At 41.6% G+C, this 19689-nt stretch overlaps 1 protein-coding gene across 1 annotated transcript; it reads right to left on the bottom strand.

The window, feature by feature from the left end:
- Positions 1 to 14966: 14966 nt before the first annotated feature.
- On the bottom strand, positions 14967 to 15362 carry LOC149247318 (uncharacterized). Its single transcript, XM_089443862.1, has one exon. The coding sequence runs from the start codon at positions 15360 to 15362 to the stop codon at positions 14967 to 14969; it is 396 nt and encodes a 131-aa protein (XP_089299988.1).
- Positions 15363 to 19689: the final 4327 nt, after the last annotated feature.

Here is a 19689-nt window from a genome sequence, read left to right as displayed (position 1 = left end):
TTTGATTCTTCCTCAAGATTAAACTCTATCTTCTCAGGTTCCTTTGGTTGGAATTCATGTTTAATAACATCTTTTACCTCTCTGAACACCACATCTTGGCTCTACACAACCTTCCTTGTTACTGGGTTCCAAAGCCTATAACCCTTTAAACAATCCTTATAACCAATAAAGATGCACTTTTCAGATTTACTATCCAACTTGGTTCATTTCTCCTTTAGAACATGTACATATGCATCACATCCACATACCCTCAGATGTGAAAGAGAGGGTTTCTTACCAGTCCATACCTCTTGTGGAGTCTTATCCTCCAACAGTGATGAAGGTGATTTATTGTCTAGGTAACATGTTGTCTCCACTACCTCTTCCCAGAAGTTTTGTCCTAACTCGACACCACTGAGCATGCTTCTTGCCCTTGCCATCAACATCTTGCTCATTCTTTCTACAACTCCATTTTGCTCAGGTGTTTATGGAGTAGTCTTCTTCCGTGCTATACCACACTTCTTACAAAATTCTTCAAATTCCTTACTGCAAAACTCTCCACCGTTATCTGTCCTCAACACCTTTATCTTTTTCTCTCTCTGGTTTTCCATCAAAGCTTAAATTCTTTAAACCTGTCAAAGACTTCATATTTCTTCTTAAGGAAATATATCCATGTATTCCTTGATAAGTCATCTATAAATGATACATAGTACACAGACTTACCTAGTGATGGAACCTTCACAAGTCCAAACACTTGACTGTGCACAAGCTTTAATATTTGTTTTGCCCTCTTACCACCAGAGGGGAAACTCACCCGTTTCTACTTCCCATATACACAATTTTCACAGAAATAAAAATCCAGAGAGCTATTACTCATACCTTCTACCATACCTTTACCATGAAGTATTTGAAGGCCCTTCTCTCCAATATGTCCAAGCCTTTGATGCCATAGCATGGTCTTCTCTCCAGAGACCACTAAATTTTCTGCTCCACTTTCAGGAACCATAGAATTGTTGCACCCATCAACAACAGTGCCACCTTGTAGCTTGTATAGAGTTCCAATCCGAACTCCCTGCATCAATACCAGTGCTCGCCGAACCATCTTGCAGGTATCCTTCTCGAACACTATTTTTACACCTGCATCGTCTAGCTTGCTTATGGAAATTAGATTTTTGGCCAATGTAGGAATATGCGGAACACCAGGAAGTGTTCTAACCCTTCCACCTTGCAACTTCAACTTTACTTTTCCGCGACCAATGATTCTAGCCTTCCTATCATCCCCTAAGAAGACATCACCACCATCGTATTTCTCATACTCACATAACCACTCTCTATGGGGAGTGAAGTGAAAGGATGCACCTGAGTCAATCAACCATGCCTCATGATCTACATGTGTACTGGAAGAAGCCAAGTACACATCCCCACCTTCATCTGAGGTGGTTTTCGCCTCTGTAGAAGGAGCATCATCAGATCCCTTTCCTTTATCAGGAGCTTTAGATATACAGTCCCTTTTGTAGTGCCCTTCCTTTCCGCATTTCCATCACACCACCTTTATAGGTTTTCCTAGAGATTTAGATCTCCCTCTAGATTTATATCTCCCACTCGATGACTTATTTTTGTTTCTGTTCTGGGATCGTCCTCATACAGAAAAGGCATCACCATTCTGGCTCTCCATATTTTTCCGTCTCATCTCCTCCATCAGCAAAGATGAGACTATTTCATCAAACTGCAAGGCAGTTGTATTGCTACCTATTGCAATAACCAGACTATCCCATGAATCTGGTAGAGAACACAACAAACTGATGCACTTATATTCATCTGAAATTTTAATATCAATAGATAATAACTAACTTACCACAATATTAAATGCGTTGAGATTCTCTGTGCCGGGTCTCCATCTTTCATCCTCAAGTTATACAGCTTTTTCTGTAGGAAGAGTTTATTCACCAGAGACTTAGATTGGTACAAAGTCCCTAACTTGTCCCACAAAGTCTTCACCGTAGCTTCCCCTGAGACATTCAGCAATACTAAATCTGAGACACGCAATCGTATTGTGCTCTTTGACTTCAAATCGAACTTCTTCCATTCTTCATCGGACACTCCCATTGGTTTAGTACCCGAATCTACCACGATCCACTGATATTTATCCACCAACATATCCTCCATCTTGAGTTTCCACAACTCAAAACTCTGACCATTAAATTTCTCGATCTCTATCTTTCCACTGCTTGCCATCTTCTTTCACCACCAAAATTGATCCCACAGATCTTCCAATGAACAGGGTTTATCACAGGCCCGAGCGAAACCCCTCAACAACAAAGGCGTCCCCTTGAAGCCAAAATAACTCTAATACCAAATGTAGGTTTTAACCTCGTACAGAAATTACCTGCATATGAATTCTAAAACACAGAAAATAAGCAATGCGATAGCATAACACATAAAACACATATACACATAGATTTCCCCTGGATCCCAAAACCGGGACTACCAGCTTGATTTTTCATTGTGTTCCTTTCAATGTTACAATACATATTTATACATGCCGAAGCATCCAATACCATGGACCGAAAACCATCGTGTCCAAAACCATATGCGAAAATCATCCACAAAACCATAGGTAGGTCCACCCAACCTAATATAGTGTCCAAAAAACAAAATATTCCAGGGCGCTGGCCCGGACCCCATAGAGAAGGGTTACCTACACCCCTTAAACCCCTTGTGACCCCCCCGCTACGCATTCAGTGCAATGAAGGGGGGGCTTTGCCGCCCCTCTAACCCCCCAATTAACTACATGGGCTAGTCATGGAAAGAATACAACACAAACCAACAACCTTATGTTAATGTGATGGGGTCCAGCAAGGTCTTAGTCACCTTTGATTTCTTCCTAGGACCTCCTTTCTCCAGCTCTCTTCGGTTCTTGATGCGGGCGGACATCTCTTGAGGGTACATGATGTTCTATTCATCTGTTTCATCTTCGGTCTTAGGTGAAGGCGACCTCACACCTTTGTCAGAGCCTCGCTCTGTCCCACCTATTTTCTGTGCGGCTTCGCGCTTCACCTAAGCCTTATCAGTAACCTTTTTCTTCCTCTTTTTGACCATCTGTGTCATCTTAAACTCGGCCTCCTCCTTTTTCTTCTACGCAACGGACTTGCTTTCACCCACCGCCAACTCTGTTTTAGAGCACCACTCTGCTGTCCATTGATCAAGCATCACATCAATGGCATCATCCATAGCCATATACGGCAAGTCATACCATTTCTACGCAGGGTCCTTGCACGCCCTGATGGATACTCGATGGAAGTCTGCTTTAAACTCGATGTAGCCCTGCAAGTTGTCATACATCGTATGCGACAATCGTGGCTTGCAATTGATGGCCATCCAAATGTTCATTTCCATCAAGATCCAAAATATCTTGCTATCCTTGACTCGATGTGCATCCTTGGTCACCCACAGCGAAGCACACTTCACTGCTTCTGGGAGGTCTGGCGTGACCGAAGGCAATTGGTTATCCTCTGGAATCTCCCACACTACCAAAGCAATCGATAGCAAGAGCCACGCGTAGTGGAATGTCTTACTGAGCTCCTGTGCTTCACGGAAGTTCGCCAGGAACTCTCCATGAAGGTAGTCAACCAATTGAATTGAATTCCTTCAGTGCACTATATTGTTAGTGCGACGACAGGTGTTGGCACCTCATCGGTGCAACACTTCCCATCACCTTCCCTACTAAGATCTGCGTGGCTACCTTCACAGTGGGGTCGCAGATACTGGATATAGTGTATCTGCGCGGCTTCTTTAGCAGTTTAAAATTTTCTTTCATTGACTCCGTGAGAGCCTATTCACCACCTTTTTTGCCAAAGATCATGGCCGGATTCTCTCATGTATATGGCAATCATTTTATCTAGTGAATCAACCTATCCATGATGGTTATCAACTCCTCCAGCCACAGACACCCATCATGCACTAAGCACAACAGCTGCTTGATGACCAAAACTGTTACCGGGGTGCGGCTGTAGTGTGGCACCCAGAGAAGGTTAAGCAACCCTGCCTTTTCTGCTCCCTTGATTCACATCCACATCTCCAATGTGGTCATTCCCATATTCGTATCAATGATACGGTGCATCAGCTACTCAGTCGCCAGGTGTGGGAACTTCTCATGGTATGTCAAGTCCCAGTCTTCAAGTTTCAGCAGTGGCACTCGTGCCAAGCACAGACCATCGAAAACAAATTCGTCTAACAGTAGAGGAGTTTGCAGGGGAGTCGTACTCTCATCAATGTACTTTTGTACCTTAGACTTAGGCTTGTGCGGAGGGACATACTTTGACAACCGAGTAATAAGGTACGCGCCGTTAGCTTCAACCTCCTTTACTTTGACTCCCACGTCCTTGTCATCCATTGAGATGTCTTCATTGTCTTCCTCCTCTGGTTCTAAGTTTATGGCCTTTCCTTTCTCCTATGCGGTGGGTTTTGGTGGGTTTCTCCTTGGCGATGCATGCATTGGTATGACAAGCTACTTGCCCTTCTTGTCCTTCATGATTTTCTTGGTTGGGGTTGGCTTTGGTCTCACCATCCTCAGTGATTTAGGGACCTCTACTAGTGCTTCGGCCACTTCTAGAGCAGCTACTTCTACCTCTCTTTCCATTTCCTATACCAGCTCCTCTACTACTTGTTCGGTATTTATAATTTCTATGGGTGTTGACATAATGCTTTCTAACAGTGCTCGCGATGTCTCTAGCAAGTTTGCAAATGCGGGAATCTCTTTGAAAGCCTCGAAGAATTCTCAGTCCATGGGAGTTTGAGAGCTTAATAACTCAATTCTCAAAATTCCAAGTGGTTTTCGCTGGGTAGCCACTTGTAAATTATAGGGCATTTTGAATTCAAATCCAACCGTTCCCCCCAAATTTGGTTCATTAATGCCAGATTGGTGGTCGATTTTCAAGTATCTGACCCATAAATTTTGTCTTAAATGTTGGCTGCCCTCTCCATTTGGCCACATTTCAGCCATCAAATCATGAAAAGTGACTTTAACGGTCACTTTCTAGCCAACCTGCACGATTTCTCCTTGGGTAGCGCAGCTCCCTCCGTGTTGTCATGAACCCTATGACACTTCCTTGCTTCGAACCATCCTCCAATCACATAAGTATAGTTTATAGTCCCACACCTCCTTTCAACTTCCTGGAGAGCTAAGACTATGCTACCTTCATCTAGTCACATGGCTAGACTGTCGGTGTATGGCTTCAAGCGACTGCCATTCACCTTCTCTGGGAAGGGATCTCCATTCAATTTGACCTGTTGTACTGCTTGTCTGTCAGTAATCTCCTTAATGACATAAGGCCCTAACCAGTGCATCTTGGACTTCCCTAGAAATTTATCAAACTTACTATCATATAACAAAACCAGGTCATTTACCTTAAAGGTGTGTAGCTTTATGTGCCGATCATGCCATGCCTTTTTGCTCTTCTTTTGGACCTGTTGGTGAAATCTAGCTAGAAATCTCTCTTCCTCAAGCTCATCCAGCTATGTGAGCCTCTCCTCTAGGTCTCCATGATCCATCATACCTGTGATCATTGATATGCACAGACTAGGCACAATATACTCCATAGGCATTACTGCTTCAACACCATAGACAAGCCTGAAGGCGATTTGTCCAGTCAACTTTTCGCATGCCGTTCGATAAGCCCATAGTATTGCAGGTATGCGTAGCTCCCAATCACTTCGCTAATAATTGCAAACCTTGGTCAACGCGTTTTCAACAACTTTGTTGAATGCTTCCATCATCTCATTAGCTTGTGGGTGATAAGATGTGTTCTTCTGGTGATATACCTAAAATTCCTTCGTTAGCGCACTGATTGTCTCATTCAGAAAGTGTGTACCTTGATCACTCATCAAGATCTTTGGGCAGCCAAATCGCGTCAGTACATGCTCAAAGAGGAACTTTGTCGCAGTCGCACCTGTGTGTTATCAGGAAATCTAGTGTACATTCGGAGCTGCTAGTCCCACTAAGACTGGTAGCTATCTTAGAAACAAACAAACTAAAACTACTTTCATTTTCCTTTATGAGAAGTAGATAAGAGTGGAATGAAGGACACAAACCTCAGTCTTGCACTTGGTTCCTTGCTCGGTTCCTCTCCCTTTTGACAGATCCTTGCCACTTCTCCTTCGTCTACCCAACTTCAAAGAGCACCTGTGGAATCAAAGCAGCATAATATTATCGAAGAACAGAGATCCACAATCATAAACAATATAGTACCAGATGTATATTGACCACACAAATGCATATATCATCAAACATACAAGAATGTGGAGGAAAGCTTAAATAGCTTTATTAATATCAAGAATAGCAAAGAGGATTACAACCAATTGTTCTGACCCAGCGTCATCCTCCAGCATGAAAGCCCTTCTTTCACCTCATGAAAATCTTAGATCACCCAACACTATGATATTCCAACAAGAAACCAATAGCACTTCCTTACAAGATACAAAATTCCAGCCTTCGGATCTCTGGGATGAGGGATCCATATATAGATGATTGCAGGGGGGTGAGTCAGCTTCTGGGATTTTGATTAGTGTCCTCTCTCTGATAGTTCTTGATTCCACTTGGAGATTGATGATCTCTTACTCATCCCTGGTTGAATTCAGAGAGGCAAGTGTCATAGGAGAAGTTTCTGGAAGATTCCATGATCATCCACCTCACAAACTGTCTTTGCCATTTGTCCACTCTCACCCATCGCACCCTACATACGGGCTTTTCAGTATGCATCGCACCCTTTTCACTGGGCAGGTGGGATGCATTGCACCCTTAGCACTGAGCAACCTGTATGGTCCAATTTTGACCAGTTCTGAGCAGTTTCCTGTGGAGAACTTCTAGGAGATCATGTAATCAGCTGACCTTGTTCCTTTAGGGTATGAAACAACACTTTTAGGGACTTAGGAGCCCTTGGTTTATGGACATATTTTATTGGGTTGCAGTACCCAAAAATGTCTATAACAATTACCCCCTAAAGCATGACGTCGTTAATCTTTTGATGTCGGGTGAAATTCTTTATCATGAGGATCCGAAGTTTTTTCGAGCTGGAAAGTGACCTGTAATAAGATACAATACAATACATTATCTTCATAATATTTTTCATAATCTAGCTGAGGCGGGCATTCCCATGCTCAGCTTTATAAATTCATTTTCATGTACATAAGACAGACAATCGTCTGTGTGGGAGACCGATGATTCTGATAGTGTCATCATCCTTTGATTCGGATGATCATCTGTGCAGCAGCAATGTACATTTGATGTCTTTATTTTCCTGAATATATCGCAGCTCGAATGGATGAAACTAGATCTGGGGTCTTCAAACTCGTTCAATCTTCACTCGGAGTACAAGTCGATCCATGTGAAAGATGTTCTGGAGTCGAACATGGAAAGACATCGCCTGATTACCAGCCAATGATGTAAGCTGTTAACAGGCGCGAGAGGAATCACTGATAATGATGATTACCCTCAAGGTACTACAGTACAATTCGCGTGGTGTGAATAAGGGACTTGGCTTCAAACACTGTGCAAAATCTTTCGGTCGAAGTCCATTGATGTAAACCTATCGCCGAAAGTGAGAAATTCATTGGAAAGAAGATAAAATAATACTTCGTTATGTTTGAGGTATAGTTCAGTTTGGGATTCATTATAGTGTAGAAGCATCTCCTCTATTAGTTGGTTTCACTGATTCTGATTGGGTTGGCGACCCTGATGATCGAAATTCTTCTACAAGTAGTGTGTTCACTCTTGGTTCTGGACCTATTACATGGGCTTGCAAGAAACAAAGTGCCATTTCTCTTTCTTCAGCAGAAGTAGAGTATCGTTGTATATAAGCTAGTAAGGAAGCCCTGTGGCTTCGTCAAATCCTATCAAAGTTTGGATTTCAACAACAGCATTTGACTACACTTTGGTGTGATAATCAAAGTGCCATTCAACTATGCAAAGATCCAGTCCAACATCAGCATAGCAAACACATTGAACTAAAAATGCACTTCATGAGAAACCTCATTCATGACCATGTTCTTGAAGTGTAATATTGTTCAACCGATGATCAAGTTGCAGACATCTTTACAAAGGCTCTCACAGAGGCAAAGTTTACTAAACTTCGATTCATGGTTGGAGTTAAGGAAGTTGTCACTAAGGGGGGCTAGGTTCTAGTTCCTCCTTCCTTCTCCTATTGTGTCATATTTGTACATCCTTCAACCATATCCCAAGTTTTTCTTAAGGGGGGATGTTAGGATATTACGACACATAGGAAATAGTTAAGTATAACTTGGTCTAGTGTAGATTTAGGTAAAGTGTGTTTCTTTACTATGTACATTTGTAACTTACAATTCAATGGTCACTATATGTTCTAGACATGAAGTGATCCAATGGTTCATTCTCTTCTTGGTATTGCCAACACTTAATCCATGGCTTAACACATGATTGGTCCATGATATCTATTTAAAGAGCATGGTGGGTCATTTGTAGGGTGACCGTTCATGAGAGAAGCTTATCTAAATTTTCTTTCTTTTATTAATAAATTTCCTGAAGTGGCCACGTTGGCTTAGGTCGTGGACTGTTTCCCTCTTTGAGGATTTTAACCACGTCAGGAATACTGGTGTATTGATCTGTGATATGTTTGTGAGCAGTGTCCTTTGGTGTTCTATCTGAGGAAATTACCATGTAAATTCCTAGATAACCTTTTCTATGGACTGGTTTGATAATCCAGACACGAGGTCCTTATACAATAAAACACATCACCTATCACATCCGAGGGAGGAAACACAAAGGAAGAGAATCTTTACATTGCACAATCACCGATTGCGATGAACCTACTGATGTCATCAATGCCACATCACCACTAACGTCATCATTGCCACATGTCACCTTGTGAGTGGTGACACATGGCGTCTGCAAACAACCCCATAGGACCCCTAAAAAGCAAAAAAACGAGTGACATGTTTCCATTGCCACGTCATAATCTATACGCGCCACGTCTTTGGTGATGTCGGTTGTCATGTCAGCTCAGTTGACCAATTAGAGGCCGCTATGTGACCTCCTAGAGGAGAGAGAAAAAGGTCGGTTAGGCCATGTTTTGCAGGCATTTCCTTTGTATTTCGGAATCATAACTTCCCCGAAAATTTGCCTCTATATCACAATATCGGCGCCCCACTGGGCTTTGGATTTTGCTATGACTACGGGACTGTGGGGGCACCAAGATGCGGGATGCGAGACCTGCGGATAGAGTGACATGTGGCCCCTTGGAGGAGAGATAAAGGGGGTCCACCCATCCCTATGTTAGACCTTTTTGGCTCTCCCCATGAAACTTTTACACCGCATCGCAATATCGTCCCCCGCAAGGTTTTAGAGTGTCAGAACCCCGTTGATCCATAGATATTGCGGGAGTGTGGGATGCAGGGTCACTGGGATGCGAGAACCCGTCAGGTGGAGGAGAGAGAAGGGCGAGGCGCCCTAGCTCTATTTTCCCTACCTTTCTTATGTTGAACTCTTTCAGCTCTCCCCCGGCAGTGTAGCACTTTGTTGCAAATCACCCCCCGCAAAGGTTTTAGGGGTTTGTTGTGACTATGGGCCTGCGGTGATAGCCGATTTGTGAATTTTTCTCATACTTAGCCATTTTTCTTCATTTCCTGGGTGTTTCCATGGTAATCTTGAAAGTGATTGAAATGTTGATCTAGGAGTCCATTTTTGGACTTCTATATACCATTGGTAAATGTTTTCTTAGCACTAGGCATTGGAGGGGGCTTGATCGAGCTCTGATATATTATGTGTCCTACAGTGGCTCTAAATTGCACTACTCTTAGGAAACCTTGAACAATTGAAATCCACAATGCAGTGAGTGACAACAGGGATGAGAGAATTATTGCTACGTTATGGGCCTATCATACTACTTTCAAGCGCTTGCATATGTATACTCCATTTCAACTTATATATGGCAGAGAAGCAGTGGTACCAACTGAATTCATTGTTCCAAATCTATTCATTACACATGCCATAAAAATGTCTGATGATGAATCTATTCCAGAACAGTTGCAAGAGTTGTTTGAGTTGGATGAACATCATTTTCTTGCAAATTTCCATCAAAGTGTTGAGAAATAAACAAAAAAATCTTGGCATGACTGGAATATCAAAATTAAACCTTTTTTTTGTAGGAGACCAAGTTATTCTTTATGATAATAAGTACCTTAAGCATCCTATAAAATTGTAAATGCATTAGTTGGTTCCTTTCTTTGTTGCAGAAATAAGAGATTCTGGAACCGTTAAGCTTGCTTAACTTGATGGAATTATTTTGCCTAGTTGGGTAAAAAGTGCATGCCTAAAGCCCTACCATGATCAATAAAGTTACCGTAGTACCTTTTTCTCTTCGAAAGGGGCCACTAGTTAGGTTTAGGATTGAGTCATTTGCATCAGTTAGCCAGTCAGTTGAATTGCGTCAATTGTTCTATTGTTTCTTAGTTGTGACATAGCACAACCCATTGTGGTTGGGGAGGTATGAAGTGTTACTTCTATCATTTCTTCAGTCATTAATACGAGTATTTTCAGTCATTAAGTCATTTCTTCCCCATAACAGTCACATTTCATAAATTTGAACTCCACTTTAAGGAATTAAAGTACTACTTGTTACTTTGTCATCGTGGAATTTTCATTTTGGGTCATTCGCATCTTTCCATGGGAATTTGTGTCTTACTTGTCATCAATATCCGATCTTGATTTTGCTAAGTTGTCACATTCACTCTTTAATGGTCGATTTATTATGTGCTATGTTACTACTTTTTCTACAAATTTCGCGCATTATTGTTTTATTTCTTCATTGTGTTTATGTATCCCTTAGAGTTTTTCACCCTGGATTATGTGTCTAATTCCCCTACATATCCAGGTCATTGTCATCCCTTGTCAAAATATTTTATAGTCATGAGTTATCCATCACGGGTTGTGCTAACAAACCCGTCATTCCATGTGGTTTTTCAGATCATCATATCATTCCTACAGAGGGAATTTTAGGAAAGTATGAAACCACTATGTTGGTCGACAATGATTTTTCTAACCCATCATTGTTCCCAGCCTTAATTTATGAAGTATATATGTATTTTTTTCGACCCAACAACAACTAACTTGAGCTTAAAATTGAGTTTCATCCTTTTCATAGGTATACAATTCTGAAATTAAGGGATTTACCTATGTTCGGCACCACAAGTGAAGCCATGCAATGAACCAAGTTCCTTATCAATAGATTGTGTGTGGTTTTTTATGGTTGGACAAGGAGTACCCTATCTATGTGGAGGACATTCACCAACTCACAAGGTTATCCATGTATGGTTTTGATGTTTCAACGACTTTTTAAAGTGTTTTGAAGCGTGGAAAGAAGGGGATGGAAATTTGTATGAAAAATATGGCACTCAATGAGAAGGCCACAAAGTTATCATTGACAAGATAAATAATGATAATATTAATTTTGCTTGTCACATTATCACCGGAAAACGTAGGTGACATTACACCAAAGGAGAGAGCACCCTAGATATAATTTTTGTTGCAGAAGCTTGTGAGAGGGGTCAATTCTTGAATTGGTGTAGCTATCTTATGAATGAAGTTTTTGAAGCTTGTGAGGATGTCTACAAGTGGGAAACATATTTAACTTATGGATATTTGGTCGTTTCCATCACAATGATGAAATGGTGCACATCAGAAGGTCGATATTTAGCTAAAGTCCTAGACAATGAACCTCTTGCTCTCACCTATGTTCCCTAGAAGACACAAATTGATGCTTCTGATAGAGAATTCAATGAGAAGTAATTTGAGAAATGGCATATTAAAATGCTCTATGTTACCCTGGTACTGTATAGAGTGCCTAGAATAATTTTGGACAAGTATGTAGTGCAAATGTGGTTTGGTATCAGTCACAACCATACATATGTTCAGCCCAAGCTTTTCCATGCATATACAATCATTATGAAGCCACTACCATAGTATATGTCAGAGGAGGAATTCCATCAAGAAGTGTTCTCTAGGCTATGGGTTTAGTCATGAAAACACCAGATGGGATCTTTTACTCTTTGGATGCATTGCAACCTAAAGATTCTACCTTTGAAATGTCATCATCCTCAAAGAAGTGCATAACTAATCTTGCACATGATATCCAACCTATGATGAAGAAGTTGCAAGAATGTATGTCTTTTTTCCACAAAATGATGTTAGAAGTAAGCACCCTGGTAAGATCTATTGCTTCTACTTCTCAAATAATTGATGTTGCTCCTTTTGTTGGTTCATCATTTAAAACTACAGTTCTTCTACTTGCATCTATAACCCCTATATCATCAGCTCCCCTTACCATTGTCGATACTAGCCCTTCCACCTTCGATATTTTTTCTTTTTATCAAAATTTTTCTACTTCTAAACTTTTAATCCAGTTTTTAGTCCCTCCACCATTATTGATATTACTAATGACACTCCTGATGACCCTTTCGCACCCACTAGGATTTTTTAGGAACATACTCACTCTTCGCCTTCTCATTCTCCAGCACATAGTTCGTCGTCATCACCCCATACTACTTCAACTTCCAAAACCATCTCAGACAAACCTCCTACATATTATAATAATGACCATACCACTGGAGATATTGTTGATATCAAGGTAGAGTTAGCACCAAAGACTACAATTGAACCTAAGAAGACTCTAGACACTGCTCCTTCAACTTCTATACATCCTATTGCACAGCTCGAGTCAACCCTTATTGTCTTTACCACTCAACTTACTATTCGTGGTCATGATCTAGATTACTGAAGGGTAGCATTGCATTTATTTACACATACATATTACATGGTCCCTCTCTTTCCTTCTAAGATTTTTTTTCTAAACAAGGTAGTACTTTCTATATTTACTTTTTCAAAATTTACATTCAATAACTTCGATCAGCCACCTGCCTAAGGGAAACCAGGTGACCATCGATCAACATTGTATCCACTCCAAAATTTAAATAAGTGCATCATTATCATCTGTATCTCCCAAGGTCCTATCTTTGGCTTTTTAGACATAAACATTAAAAAACTAAAGATAAAAAGACTAAAGATAAAGAAACTACTCCTCATCTGAGGAGGCTATCTGAAATGGTTCCTTCTCTTCTAGGCTCAACATCTTCTTTCCAATATTCTGCGGCTTCACCCCTGGGCCTGGGAGCTCTCATCCCTGCTGGAACAATTTCCACTTTAACTCTGACAGAGTCTGCTCAATTCGGCCCAAGGCAAGATTGTTCCTGTATGTTTGTATCTGGATGGTCGCCAGTTCCTTCATCATTTCCCCTCGGCCAAGTTTCAGCTCCTTGTTTCTCTCCTACCTAGTTCAGCACTTCCCCTTCCATATGTTCCTGATGGAGGGTCATGGCTCGAGCAACAATGTGTTTCATTATCTAGTACTGTTGCAAAGTCCTGGTATAGAGAGATTGCCGACCATTTGTTGTGCCTGGGTCCTGTACCATTTCTTCCCACTCATGCAGGGGAAGGTCTCTGCCTCATATATTTTGTCTCAGGTCTCATTCCCAACTCCAAATCTGGTCCCAGACTTCCTGCAGATTTGCCTTCATGTAGGCATCCACTAGTTTCTTAATCTGTTCACCTGTCGGTTTCCTTCCTTTTTTCTGGCCTGTGCTGCTTGTTCCTGCCTCTTGCTTAACATTTCTCTTACTTCGCCTAGGTGCCATGTTTTTGTTGTTCAACTTTCTGGTGCTCTTATCCTTCAAATGTTCTGGCTGGGTTGCAATTGCCCCCTTACTGTTTGTTAGACCTATCACATTATGAACACAGTTGTCAGTTTTAACCTTTGGGGCGGTATAATTGAAAAGGGTAGTACTACCATCCCTCGTCATAGGTCCTCTCGAGTTATGGTTGTCTCGATTATGCAGATCTAAGGCCTCTCTAGAACTTTCTAGTTCCGAGCTTCCCCCTCTGAGGGTTACGCTATGATAGTTAGCGTGTTTTTTCTAGGATGAACAGTCCGCCTTGCATTCAAGGCCCCTCCTAGCTCTCCTAGGCTTACCTATCCCCATCCCTAGTTTGGGCTCCTCTGGTTCAGAGTCCCCCTCCTGATTTCCTTCAGATTCTCTGGCTCCTATGGGATGCTCCTGGTTCCACTCTCAGATTTTCCGTGTTTTCCTTTCCGAAGGCATAGTCTCAGGGTTTGAAATTCCTGGGTCTCCACATCTGATGCAGGGGACATGGGTGGATGGGTCCTTCAATTCCTGTCTGCCCTTCTCCTTACTATTATACTCACCCTTCCCAGCCATGGATTCTCGGGGTTCTCCCCTATCCCAAACTACCTTAATTTTGAAACTGAATCTGAGGCGATGTAGATTATCCCTATCTAACTTCATGCCTATGCTATGCTTCATGAAAAATCTTTTTCCCAAGGGAGGGGGAGGAAATTTAACATACCCGTCGACCTGGTTGCGTTGTTCTATCTTCTGCAACTGTCATTTGCCATCGATGCGTTCTCGCTCGCCACCTTCCTTCTTCCGCATCCACATGCAAAATGCATGGTTTCCCTCATACTCTATTCTTTTAATATTCCTCTGTCTTAACCTTACCTCCAGCTGTCTCCATTTTCGTCCATCCTTGGCTCGCTTTCCGGCCCACTTTCCTTGGGATGCTGCCCAAATGTCTTATCCTCCGTGCTTCATTAATGTTTATCTTCTCTCGGCTGCTCTTGTCGTCCATTTGTTGACTCTGCATTGCCATCTAGCTTTCCTTTACTGTCCCTTCTCGGTCCTGTTGTCCTATTCTCCCTTCGCCCACCTCTTTCCATTTCTTCCCCCACACTTCTCGGGTCAGTCCTTTCTCTTTCCTCTTCTGTCATCCATGTCCTCTCTATCCTTTCTTCCATCTTGTGCTATTCTGTGGGTGATCTGTGTTGATCTGCCTGTGCCTGCCTTCGTCCTTCTACCCTCCCATCTACGTCACCCGAATTCTCTTGTTGTCATTTGTCTGCTCTAATTGCCTGTTTCATTTGGTTCATTTCCTCATTCTGGCTGAGCTCTGCTTCTCCTGCATCTAACTGTTGCTCTTTGTTTTGGCATCCCCAGTTCGCAAGGAGGTCCACCAGGGCATTTCCTTTCCTTTTCACATGGGACAAGATGGTATATGCCAGTCGCTGAAGTTGCTTTTCAACATCTGTTATTACCCACGTTGTCCTCCAAATTTTTCTTAGTTTTTCCATGGGTGCTCCTTGCTGTAGTTGTTTTATGGTTTCTATGACCAGCATGGAGTCCCCTTCTATCTGCAATCTTTGGTACCCTTCTCGTATCGCTATCTCCAATCCCCTGTTTAGTGCATGATATTCAGCTTCATTGTTTGTGGTGATGCTGCAGTCCATTGCATATGCCCTTATGATCTTTCCTTCCTCGTCTCTGAATATCCCTCCAATACCTTGCCTCCCCTGGGTTGCCTTTGGCTGCCCCGTCGAAGTTTAGTTTTATGAATCCTGGGGGGGATTCTTGTAACTTTCTTCTGCTCTTGCCTTTTCTGCATCATGTACCTTCCTTATGCTACTTGAGTTTTTTGCTTTAATTTCCAGTCGGTTCATAATACTGGTTTCCGTGCCTTCCGTCTTCTAGTCTTCCTCTGTCCAGTTTCCTAGAGTGATTGTTTCCCTTATGTTTCTCATAATTTGGTTCCAGATTTCCCCTGTGTCATTTTTTTCTGTTCTGAATATTACCCTATTTCAGGCTTTCCAAAGGTTCCACAGGAAGAACCCAATTGACAGGTTCCAAGCATGGTTGAGGATTATGTTGCGGTACGGCTTGCTGCTCCACAGCTCTATTGTTGTTTTAATGCTCTCTAACTTTCTTTCTGTAATCCCAAAAAGTTGTTGGTGATTTTGCCATAGGATGTTACTTACATTGCAGGAATTTGTGACATGCTCCATGGTTTCTTCTTGCTTTTGGCATAGTGCACAGCGCGAGGGCCCGTGCGTCCCTTTCCATCTTAATTGATCCCAAGTCAAGGCTCACCCATGTAGCACTGTCCAGGTGAAAAACGCCACTTTTGGCCAGGTTTTTAACTGCCAGATTCTTTTCCATTTTTTGGTGTTTGCATTTCCAACCCCTCTTATTTTCATATGGTAGCCTTCTGATATTGTGAACATGCCTTTAATGTGTTTTCCCCATCTTATTATATCTAGTCCTTCTTTAATAGTTATTTTCCTAGTTGCCAGTTCTTTGTGATAGGTAGGCCATTGATCAATTTCTGGGGCTTCATGCCAGTCACTCTTCATCTTCCATTTTTGCTAATCACTGTTTTGGTCACCAACCCAATAGTTTCTTACTGCATCTTCCACTACTTGGGTTGTGTACTGTTGTATTTCATGTAGCTAGGGTTCTTGACTTAGGGTACCTCTTTGTTGCCACCCTTCCTACCAAAAATTTGCTTTGTCTCCCTCACGAATTTCCCAGAAGTTGTTGTCTCTTATCAGGGCTCTACTCATATTGGCCAGGTTCCAAATCGCTGAGCCTTTCTTTTCTGTCAAGGTGCAGAGTTTACCTTCTGGTGTCCGTGCTATCTCATATTTTTGTTCCCACAACATTTTCCATAGGTCATTCCCTCCTTGAATCCATCTCCACCATAATTTTTCCCCCATGACTTGGTTTAAAATATAAGGGTCTCTAAGTCCCAGACCTCCCTCTAATACCGACCTGCTTAACCATGTCCATGAAAGTAATGCCCATTTTTTTTATTTGTTTGCCCCTTGCCATAGAAAATTTTTAAAGATTTGCACCATTTTCTGACATATGGTCTTAGGGATTGCTTGACTTGCCATCTGATAGACTGGCATAGCTTGGAGGACTGATTTCAAGAGTATGAGATGGCTCGGTGTATTGAGCATTCTGAACGTCCAATTTTCCATTATTTTTTGAATTTTCCTTATCAAACCGTGCCAATTCGCTACTCTGTACTGCTGATCACTCAATTGTACTCCTAAGTATTTTGTTGGGAACTGCCCAATTTGGAACCCCAATGTTCTTGCTAGGAAGGCTTGGCTCACTCTTGGCATGTTGAAGAAGAAGATTTTGGTTTTCTCTTTATTCACCTCTGTTCCTGAAGCTTTTGTAAATTCTGTTAAGATCTCCCCTATTTTTTTTGCTTCCTTGAGGTTTGCTTGGCTGTACATCATCACATCGTCCACAAATTGTTGATGTGTGATAGTTAAGTCTTCCCCCCATAGTCTTAGCCCTTTGAATTCTCCTCTACTTACTCTGGCGTTGATTAAGTGACCTAAACCATCCGCTGCTAAGATGAACAGGAATGGTGAGAGAGGGTCTCCCTGTCTTAGGCCACGGGAAGGCTTAAAGGTGTCAGTAGGGGTCCCATTAAGCAGGATTGACATACTTGGTGTGGATATCATGGACATTATCCATGCTATCCATCTATCATCAAATCCGTAGGCTTGAAGGATTTCTTGTAGATATTGCCAGCTGAGTTTATCATATGCCTTCGCTAAGTCAAGTTTGACCATCATTCCTTTATTTCCAGTTTTCTTTAGGGAGTGGATCACCTCTTGCGCAACTACAATCCCATCCACAATCTGTTTGCCTTTCACAAACTTCGTTTGTTATTTTGTTATCAATTCTGGGAGTAAGGTTTGCAATCTTTTAACCATTATGGTGCCCATAAATTTATAGATTACATTGCAAAGAGCTATTGGTCTGAAGCTATGGGGTTCTTCAGCCTGATCTACTTTTCGTATTAAGGCCAGAAAGGTAGCATTCCATGCTGGATGCATTCTTTTATGGCTTAGCAATATATTTTTTCATGAACTGCCACGTTGCTTGAAAGAATTCTGCTATAAAGCCATCCGGGCCAGGGGCTTTATTTTTAGCCATTGACTTGACTACTTCCTCAACCTCCTTTTCCGTAATTACCCGTAGAAGCGCTAGGTTTTGGTCCCTGCTTACCTTTTTTGGGATATATTGTTTTATCTTTGCTATCTCCTCTTCTCTGTTGCTTTGCGGCTCTATCAGTATGTCCTTGAAATGTTGGATTAGGAGGTTTTCCATTTCCTCTTTCTGGATTACCCTGTTACCTTGTTTATTTTTTAGGGAGAAAATTCGGTTTTGTTGCCTGTGTTGCTGCATTGCTCAGTGGAAGAATTTTGTATTCCATTCTCCCTCTTTTAACCATTGAACTCTTGACTTTTGGCACCAAAGGATTTCCTCCTGCTTTCTTCTTTCCTCCAGTCTGATTAGCACCTCTCCTTCTTCCTTCGCATTCTCCTCGGTTCTTCCTTCTTCTATGATTTTTTGTTGTATCCTTTTCATGGCTATTTGGAGTTGTTCCTTGTCTTTATGGATGTTGCCAAATTCTTCTTTGTTCCAAGTCTTAATTTTTCTTTTCAGCTCCTTGAGTCTTAATTGGAGAGTGTGCATCTTATTCTTACCTTGTATTTCTCCTTCACTATTCTGCCACCAGGTTTCTAGCTTGTCTATGAGTGTTGGATCTCTTAGCCAAAAGGCTTCAAACTTGAAAGGTTTGTGCTGGTTTTGATTGTTCATGGAAATTTCAAGTTTTATTGGCCAGTGATCCGATCCTTGGCATGGTAAGATCGTTGCTTCGTAGAATATATCTTTCCCTAGAAAGTGTTCTGTGGCTAAGAACCTGTCCAATCTATCTGCCTTTTGCCTCCTCTTCTATTATTCGAGGTGTATTTTCCATTGATAGTATTGATATCAATCAATTGGAGGGTTGTCTGGGTGTCCCTAAATCTCTCCATATCTACATCCTCCTATTTCAGTCCTCCTTTCTTTTCCATTGTAGTTGTTATCATATTAAAATCTCCTACTATCACCCATAGTTTTTCTATGTGTAGGTTGCCCATTCGACAGAGCTGTGTTAGGAAGGCCTCTCTCTCAAGTGGTATATGAGGCCCATAGACCGCTGATACAAGGAACCAATCTTTATGTCCAACCATTCTGAATCTCCCTGATAGAATCCTTCGCATTCCTATCCATAGGTCAGCCATTACTTCTACTAGACTCCACAATATTGCTATACCCCTTGCACTCCCTTTTGCATCTACTGTCATACTTTCATAATAAGGTTTGATTTTTTTTAGAATTTCCTCCATTTTTGCTCCCGTTATTTTTGTTTCTTAAAGCAACATGATCTGAGGTTTTTCTTTTTTGATCCTCTCAGCCAGATATCTTTGCTTACCCTTGTTGTTAAGCCCTCTTATATTCCATGATGTAATAATCATTGAGACGGTTGGGCTGTTTGGTGGAAGACCGCTGAGAGTGGCACTACTCTTCCTATGTTGACTAACATTTTGCCCATTATTTGAATGGATTCTTGTAGGTTCTTCTGTCCTCCTTTTTCCCCCCTTTCCCTTTATGTTGATGTTCCTAGCTATTATCCTATTGTGTTCCAAGCTGTTCGTTCATCCCTGTTTTTCCACTCTCTTGCTTTTCTTTGTATTTTTGGAAGATGTCTTTGTATAGTTTTTTATCTTCCTCTAGGATAAACCATTCATCCAGGTTCTTCCACTTATCCAGTAAATTTTTTAAAATTTCCTCTTTTGTGGTTGGGTCATCCCCTTTATTTATATCTACTTCCATTACTTCATACTCCTGGTATACTTCCTTTTCTTCAGGTTCTTCTTGAGCTTTTTGCTTATTGTTGTTGGTATCCTACTTTTTACCCCGTCGTCT

This window comes from Pinus tabuliformis, chromosome 7 (genome assembly GCF_031772625.1).
Source record: "Pinus tabuliformis cultivar Carrire ecotype Pingquan chromosome 7, CPIR1, whole genome shotgun sequence".
In the NCBI taxonomy this organism is placed as follows: Eukaryota; Viridiplantae; Streptophyta; class Pinopsida; order Pinales; family Pinaceae; genus Pinus; species Pinus tabuliformis.
Note: the sequence above shows the minus strand (reverse complement) of the source record. Positions and strands in the feature narration are given on the sequence as shown.

What these genes read in the sequence shown, in the direction of transcription:
- LOC149247318 (XM_089443862.1), bottom strand. Translation starts at nt 15,362, where the DNA reads ATGGACTGCAGCATCACCACAAACAATGAAGCTGAATATCATGCACTA.